Source organism: Protobothrops mucrosquamatus, unplaced genomic scaffold, assembly GCF_001527695.2.
Source record: "Protobothrops mucrosquamatus isolate PMUCROS unplaced genomic scaffold, P.Mucros_1.0 scaffold2458, whole genome shotgun sequence".
Lineage (NCBI taxonomy): Eukaryota > Metazoa > Chordata > Lepidosauria > Squamata > Viperidae > Protobothrops > Protobothrops mucrosquamatus.
The window spans coordinates 311,854-320,730 of NW_015388530.1; the positions used below are offsets into that span (position 1 = coordinate 311,854).

The window sequence follows — 8,877 nt, forward strand, 5'->3', positions numbered from 1 at the left end:
GGCGGCTGGTTGAAGAGGGACGGTTGCCATCTCCGGGGCATGGCACGCGTGCCCAAAGAGAGGGCTCTGAGTGCCGCCTCTGGCACGCGGGCCATAGGTTCGCCACCCCTACTATAGGTGATAGACTCAGAATCTGTTTTAGTTTGATCATGTGGACTTTTTAATCAACGTTTCAGTTCCTTTGTCTCGGTGGGCTGTCGAGAGCAGGCAGAATCCCTGGGCAGTGATGGGACCCTCCGTCCTCGGGGGAGAGCAAGTGTTTGGCCGCTCTTTGTAACAGCGTCCATTTGTTGTTCATTTCAAAATCAGGGCCCAATCCTTTACCTTGACTCTGTGAAGAGTTTGACCAATGGAGCAGCAGTCTTATTAATGCCCTTTGCTTATTGGTCAAGTGAAACATTTCCACTTGCTTGCCTCCCTTTGCTAATACCGGTGGTCCTTGACTTACGATCGCGGTCGAGTCCAAAATTTTCTGTTGCTAAGCAAGACAGTTAAGTGAATTTTGCCCCATTTTAACAGCTTTCCTGCCACCGTTGCTAAGTGAATCACTGCAATTGTTAAGTTAATAATAATAATAATGATAAAGTTGGAAGGGACCTCGGAGGTCATCTAATCCAACCTCCTGCTCAGGCAGGAAACCCTATATCATTTCAGACAAATGGTTGTGCAATCTCTTCTTAAAAACTTCCAGTGTTGGAGCATTCACCGCTTCTGGAGGCAGGTTGTTCCACTGGTTAATTGTTCTAACTGTCAGGAAGTTTCTCCTTAGTTCTAGGTTGCTTCTCTCTTTGGTTAGTTTCCATCCATTGCTACTTGTCCTGCCTTCAGGTGCTTTGGAGAATAGCTTGACTCCCTCTTCTTTGGGGCAGCCCCTAAGATACTAGAACACTGCTATCATGTCCCCCCTCGTCCTTCTCTTCGTTAAACTAGACATACCCAATTCCAGCAACCGTTCCTTATATGTTTTAGCCTCCAGTTGTTAGTAACACAGTTAAGTGAATCTGGCTTCCTCATTGATTATGCTTGTCAGAAGGTTGCAAAAGATGACCCTGAGACATCGTCATAAATATGAGTCAGCTGCCAACTGACTGAATTTTTGTCACATCACCACATGGGGATGCTGCAATGGTGATAAAGCTTGAAAAACAGCCACGAGACACTCTTTTCTCCCCCCACTGCTGTGGTAATTTCAAATAGCCACTAAATGAACGCTTGTAAGTTTAGAGTGAAAAATGAAAAATAAAAAAAATCCCAAGAATTTCTCAAGAACATGACCGTAAAGACACTTTTTAGGTCTATCTTTGTGAATGGAAATCCTGTGAAAATTGTGACATTTGTAGAAAAATCCTGGCTTCTTCATTGCAGACGTGTGTTTAATTTTGAGTATAGATACTGGTGTCAAAGGATGCTGCCAGTTTCTGCTCAAAATAAAACAGTGGCAGATGAAAATCCCAGAGAAGCTTAATATCAGGCTTTTTCATTCAGTCCCTTTCTGGTTTTGATTTGATGATGAGGGAGGCTTAAAAAATGACATCATTGCATAGACTAAGTCAGGGCTTTTCAACCAGTGGTACGGGTACCACCTGTGGTACATTGGCACCTGGCAGGTGGTACGCGTCCATCCTAGAAAAGTGGTAGCAGGAGAGGGGAATGAGCTGAACCGGTGGCAGCACCGCACAAGCCTGAGCGAGAGATGGCTGGAGCTGCAGGGCTGTCAGGGCTCAGCGGAAGCGCCAGGATCAGCGCCAGGATCCAGCTGATTGGCGCTTCTTCGGGGCTGTCAGGGCTCAGTGGAAGCGCCAGGATCAGTGGCAGGCTCCAGCTAGAGCTCGGCGCTGATCCTGATGCTTCTGTTGAGCCCTGAAGAAGCACCAATCAGCTGGAAAGCAGCACTGATCCTGGCGCTTCTGCTGAGCCCAGAAGAAGCGCCAGGATCAGCTGGAATGTTGCAGCATCTCCAGGGTCTTGTGATTTACATTCAGATGCTTGGCAACTGATTCATATTTATGATGGTCACAGTGTCCCAGGGTCATGTGAAGTGACCAAAATCTGCTGCAACCACCCAGCAGACGGGGGGAATAAAAACCAAACACCCCCCACCCCACCCCCGCTGCCAATCCTCAACAGAAATGCTCACAACAATGGAAACCTCGGACAGGAGGAAGAACGCGGCCGGGTGGGCAGGCAGGGGTCTTGCTCAGCTGTGACTTGGGGGGGCACTTTTTCCAGTGCCATTGTAACTTCGAACAGTCACTAAACAAACTGTTGTAAGTTGAGGACTATCTGTACTTTATCACTTTTTGTCTTTTTTTTTTTGGTCATCAAGTTTTTGACACCTTGCTAGGCGACGGGTGGTACTCGGATATTGCCATATCCTAAAAGTGGTGCAATGGGTGAAATGGTTGAAAAGCCCTGGACTAAATAATTAGTTTTATAACATGAAGAGCTTGAGAAGCAGGGTGATGGCACTCAGTCTGAGACTCCATTAAATCTGTGTTCCTGTTTCTCCCCTCTTTCTCTCTCTAGTAACAGCAGGCGTCGCCATGATAGCGAAGAGGGAGAGAGCCACAGGAGGCATAAACATAAAAAATCGAAAAAGAGCAAAGAAGGAAAAGAAATAGGTAGCGGTGAACCGGCCTCTGAACAGGAAAACACGGAAGCGGCCCCTGCAGAGTAGGCATGTGGTAGTTTTTGCCTACTTGCTTATATTAATGCCAGAAATAGATTGCTCTAAATCTAATTATTTTTCTGGGTCTTAAGATGTTGCTCTTAATCTTGTTCTGTTAGTAGAAAAGCATACTTTTAATTTGGGTTTTTGAAAATAAAAGAGTGAATTTTTTCATGTTAAAGCAGGTCGTTTTGTCTTTATGCCATTGGAACAGTGAAGACGTTAACAGAAAGTGGTGTTTGGTTACTGAGATTCCTTGCATTTAATCTAAGATAAAGTGGAAAATGCAGAATTAATACAAAGGCTTCTCCTATTCAAATAAATATTTCACACAAGGCTGTTGTTCTGGGCACTCAATAGACCTGGGGTCCCCCCAAACCCCCGGTCCACAGACCAGTACCGAGCCGCAGCATGCCAGCAACCGGTCCACACAAACCAGCAAAGCCCCATCAGTGGGATGCAGGCGGCACACAAAACCACACCCTCTCCGGTCCGCAGAAAAACCTTTCCCCCTGGAACCGGTCCCTGGTGCCCCAAAGGTTGGGAAACTCTGCAGTTAGACTGTTTTCTGAAGGATGAACCCGTGTTTCGTTTAGTCCTTTAAATAAGTAAATCTGTATATTTCCAATAAAAAGTTAGCATATCTTGGCTGGAAATCCATAATGTGTCAATAGTATCCCGGTGCGATGTCTCCTACATTTGATCATGCTGGCCTTTTTGTGGGTAGTTCGCCATTAGGATGCTGGTTTAGAAGAGCCCAACGCAGAACGGAAGAATAAAAAACGGAGTAAAACAGAACACTCAAACGAAACGGTTGATTTCATGAATTTGAAAGTTTCGCGTACAATGAGTACTTTCGTCCTTTTTTAATTAAATTAATTTGGCTTTACAAATTACGGTTAATTTAAGAGTAGAAATAAAAATACACAATTACGATAGATTAGAAAAAAAACCCTGCTTTTTAAAAAAAAAACTGCTTTGACTGTGCACAACAAGGACTTTCGTAGACCCATCATCTAGCCTTTCTGTGTCTTGCTCGCACGCTGTCAGCGTAAATCATTAGACAAGTATTTCATTCTGAAATCACTTTCAAATTAGGTAAAATTGTTTCCTTCTTTATATCTAAACAGCAGGTGAAACATAGATATAAAAAAACAAAAGCATTAAACATATTACAAGAAGTTGTGTACCTTGATTTTACACCAGTAGCTTTCCATAGCTTTAAGAGAGCGTGTTTTTTTTTCCAAACCTCCTATGGTGCATTTTAAGACCCTTCTAGTGCAAGTTTATACTTTGCTACCCAAAAAAAAGAAGAAAAAAAGTCCAGTACACAAGAATTCGTTTCTTTCCAATTGAAATACATCTTTATAAAAAGGTGCCAGGCCAGGACACAATAGTGAGAGTAAGTCTCCCCTTCAGTTCTTTTAGCATCCTTGCCAAAGATGCATGCGCCATCCCTGAGATATTCCTGCCGTTCACCGCAAGGAGCATGTCGCCACACCTGGTAGGGGAAAGAGGGAGCAAATAAAACAAGGTTAGGCCCATCTGCAATTTTCTTTATTTTGCAAATGTTTGATGTTCTGAATTGGCCAAGGTCTCACATTTATTAAGGAGCTTTCCAAAGAGTATTTAATCAAACCTGATTCACCTCAGTTTTGCATCAGGACCCAACTGTTAAACTTAAGAATCACTTCAGGTGTTCTTTTTATTGCCTGGTATAAAATTTGAGCCTATTGTGATGCATAATCACTCCTTTGGAGGACTTTTTTTCGAAGCCGTTGGTCATTTCCTATCATTGGAAGCGCTGTCGCCATTATAATATTTTGCTTGTGGAGGATGATATTTGTCATAAGAACGTTTTGCCTACTTCGCCCGAGTGAGTTAAAGAGGTCGTGAAGATATGCCTGAACCTTAAACTCACATGTTATCACTCGCTGGATGCAAAATTAGGCCACACATTTATTTCATTTATACACTGCCACATCTTCAGGTTCTTGGCAGTTCGCAGTTATAAAATCGAACCACCTGTTCAGCAGTAAGGTAAGGCTTATATTAAAAACGCATGACACACTTCTGACAATGTCACAGTTCTCACAGCTTAACTTAACAATAATGCTAATCCTGCTTTCAAGGGGAGGGATCACCCCAGATGAACGATACCTCTGAGCCTCGGTGGCCCACACTTCCTGGCAGCGGGACGCTACTTTGCTCCCTGGTGCGTGAATCCTCCCCGTATACCTCACTATCAATTGTTGTATCAATTGTCTGGTTTAGCACAATTACGTTTCCCAGGAAACAAAAGCTCAAGTAAGCAGGATTGATTATAGTAAAACAAGTTGTTGCAAAAGAATCCAATTGCTCTGTATAAAATGTTAACTCCTTTAATGCTAAAATCAAGGTTCAATTTCTGGTGCCTATTTCTGTAACCCAGGTAAAGAACTAGCAGTGATTCTCTTGGGTAGGAGATGCAATTTCCATCCATTCCTTGTTTGGTACAGAACACCAAACATTTGCAAACTAAGTGGCATTAAGAAGAAAGCAGGATCCTTATTCATTTTAGATTGTGTGAGAACTTTGCTTCTATAATCAAAGAAGAAAGCTGGTATAGGGTAGCTTTAAATCAGATCACCAATTTTGCAATGAATCCAATGTTCGTAGACCAGTCCCTTAGAAATGGTGCAGATATTAAGGGAAGGATCCTTGGAAAACAAAAGTCCCTAGATCCAGTCCCTCTAATCCACAAATAAAAATGGGGAGCATTTTTGTTAACTATTCTGGAAAAAAGGTTTATCAACATAAGACAGTACAGAGCAAGGACCTTCGTGGGCCTAATTTGATCAAAGGCAGCTTCAGATATAAGGCACAATCTGCTTTTAATCGATGTTTTTATTACCTGATTCTTCCATCATTGTATGCTGGAGTCCCTTCAACAATGGATTTGATAAAGAATGGTTTGTTTCCACTGTTTTCTTCATAACCTCCCACTATACTGAAGCCGAGACTTCCTGCTGTATTTCTTCGCAATACAATTTCTTTGCAGCTGTACAAAGACCTACAAAAAAAGCATTCCACTTTAGTCATGTTTCTACCTTAAACGTTAATATAGATGTTCATTACTTAACATTTTGCTTATTTGCTTCTTAGCCATAACAGGCTTTAAATTATCTGGATGCCGTTCAGATAAAGATATATTTAGTACAGCTGTTATCAGCTTGTAGGTCGTCCTCAACAACAGTAATGGATGCTGGAATTTCGGTTGCATATTGTGACGGTTGTAAGTTCGCCAAGACACTTCCAATTCTACGCGGGAGAAAACCCGAATAACCAAAGACCTACATACAAACACCCGCGAAAACCTCAGAAAACACACACACACATATATATATTAAAAATAACACTAAAAATGGATGAGTGATCCCTGGGTATATCCATACTAATAAATATCAAAAGGTGAACACCAGGGAAATTTAAAATCATTAAAAGTTTTAATAAAACATTAAAAGTTTTAAAAGATTCTAAAAGAGACCTAGCTTTCGTTGGTTCCTACCAACATCATCAGGGCATAGATAATTCTTCTCCCATTGAATTATCTATGCCCTGATGATGTTGGTAGGAACCAACGAAAGCTAGGTCTCTTTTAGAATCTTTTAGAATCTTTTAAAACTTTTAATGTTTTATTAAAACTTTTAATGATTTTAAATTTCCTTGGTGTTCACCTTTTGTTATTTATTAACATATATATATATATATATATATATATATATATATATATATATATATATATATATATATATATATATATTGCAGTCACATGACTGCAGGACACTGAAAACAGCCATAAATAATGGGCCAGTTGCTGAATGTTCAAAATGCAATCACATGGGCACAAGAGGGTCGGGCTATTAGCTTTGTATCCAGATCATAAACACCTTGGGGGGGGGGGGATGTCGTAATTTCAAAGGGTCACTAAGCAACCAGTTGTAAGCCAAAGACTACCTATAATTCAGGATTCTGTGTACTGCAAAAGCTTGTAGCATTCCACTATCGACCTAGCTGATCAACCTTCCCCGTTGTAATTCCTATTTTTGTCCTTTTAAAAGTAGCAGCACTCGGAGCTTTTAAAATTTAAAAATGAAAACCCAGTTGTTCCAAGGCAACAGATTTTTGCTCTGTTCTGCAGGATTTTTTTTATAGTACTGCAGATTAGGCCCTTGAGAACAGCAAATATTCACCTGCTGGCAGGATATAAAGTATAATGTTTGTATAATCGCTAGCTGGCTTCTAATGTGAAAAGCAGGTGCCTGTTGGCTCCTTTTCGTGGCTCTAGTTTTATTCGTTTACCATCTGTGTGTGGTTTTTAGCATTCCGAATTCCACTTTTCATACAGTTGTAAATGCACCAGATTTAACCAAGGTTGCGATCTAACGTCCAGATTTCACTATTATTGATAGCTATTATTGGTAGTAGGAAGTCACAAGGTTGTATCCAATCACAAGACATGTATTGACTTCTAGTATTTTATTGTATTTTCTAAACCAGGGGTCCCCAACCCCCAGGCTGTGGACTGGTACCGGGCCGTGGCATGCCAGCAACCAGTCCGCACAAACAAACAAAGCCCCATCTGTGGGATGCAGGCAGCACACGAAACCACGCACTCTCCGGTCCGTGGAAAAACCTCTCTCCACGGAACCGGTCCCTGGTGCCCAAAAGATTGGGGGCTTCTGTTCTAAACAACAGTATAGTTCATTAAAATTGGAAACTATCAAACATCTGCGCATGATAATCTAACAATTCTGCAAGTTACAGGGAGGCCCTCTCCAAAATGAGCCTCTTGAGTTTGGGGACTTTTGAGTGTTGGGGCTTAATCTTAAGAGTGAGGAGAAGAAACAACAACTGTTTATTAGTCTGGTATGTTACCAGACTATACCAGACTCCTTGCCTATGACGGTAAAACAGAAAAAAAAACTTAAAAGTCTACAATACAATGTAAACAATGCAAAGCATTAAAGGCGCCCAACCCCCTCCTTTCTAAACGCCCTCCGAAGAATTCAGTTTTAACCAACTTTGAAAAGGCAACAAAGCAGACAAATGTTTTCCTGGCTTCAGCCCTTCTCCCACGTCACAAAAAAGAAAGTTGGTGTGTGTGTGTGTGTGAGAGAGAGAGAGACGGACAAATGTATGCAAGTGTAACTGCCATGTTCTCTATAAATGAAGAGAAAAACCGATAGGATCGTGATTCACTTCCATTTTGGCACCCGGGTAATGAAAAGTGCACAAAACACCGTAGTCCGGTCTCTCTGGAAACTTGAGACGTTCTAGGCAACTTGGAATGAATCAGAGCAGTGACACACTCAAGGCTCCTGTCCATGTGTTTTGGAGATGGCAAAAAAAAAAAAAGTCTAGATCTTTTAATGACTGGAATTTGTTTGGGCAATGCTTCTGTGCCTTCAAAACGGAAGAACTAAACCATTCCATTGAGATGGAATGTCTGAGTTGGTGAGTCATTGTTTAGATGTTCTTGTAGGATGTTGCGTAAGTGAAGTACTACATGTTCTCCTTCTAGCATGGGTAAAACAAATGCTGCTACAGGACATTCTGGTCAGTAAAATTCATGCCGGAGATTGTATTTTGCTTCGCTGAGTCCTGGGCGATAGAAATAGGTTACGTAGAGAAAACGAGGAAAAGACTCGCTTATTCTGAAAAGACCCAGGCAGGTATAATAATATAATGTAATGTAATGTAATGTAATGTAATGTAATCATATAATATAATATAATAATATAATATAATAATAATTAATATAATAATAATATAATAATATAATAAATATAATATAATATAATATAATATAATATAATATAATATAATATAATATAATATAATATAATATAATATAATATAATATAATATAATATAATATAATATAATAATATAATATAATATAATATAATATAATATAATATAATATAATATAATATAATATAATATAATAAATATAATATAATATAATATGGGGAGGAACAGACTCAGGCTCAACCCGTCCAAGACCGAGTGGCTGTGGTTACCGGCGCCTCGGCATAGTCAGCTGATTCCATCGCTGACTATAGGGGGCGAAACTTTGGCCCCCTCGGAGAGGGTACGCAACTTGGGTGTCCTCCTGGATTCGCGGCTGACGCTGGAAGACCAGTTGTCGGCCGTGACCAGGGGGG

At 40.8% G+C, this 8,877-nt stretch overlaps 2 protein-coding genes across 2 annotated transcripts in view; one reads left to right on the forward strand and one right to left on the reverse strand.

Annotated features, from left to right (window-relative positions):
* Nucleotides 1-2,991, forward strand: part of FIP1L1 (factor interacting with PAPOLA and CPSF1) — a 38,899-nt gene extending 35,908 nt beyond the window's left edge. Inside the window, exon 18 of the mRNA XM_015825044.1 lies at nucleotides 2,527-2,991. Within this exon, the coding sequence (XP_015680530.1) occupies nucleotides 2,527-2,677 (151 nt within the window). The 3' untranslated portion in view covers nucleotides 2,678-2,991. The remainder of the gene's footprint in view (nucleotides 1-2,526) is intronic.
* Nucleotides 2,992-3,647: 656 nt separating this feature from the next.
* The window catches only part of LOC107295724 (E3 ubiquitin-protein ligase LNX), a gene marked incomplete at its 5' end in the record, with an annotated part of 19,834 nt that continues 14,604 nt past the window's right edge, over nucleotides 3,648-8,877 (reverse strand). Inside the window, 2 exons of the mRNA XM_015825045.1 lie at nucleotides 3,648-4,169; nucleotides 5,562-5,720. Coding sequence (XP_015680531.1) covers nucleotides 4,034-4,169; nucleotides 5,562-5,720 — 295 coding nt within the window. The remainder of the gene's footprint in view (nucleotides 4,170-5,561; nucleotides 5,721-8,877) is intronic.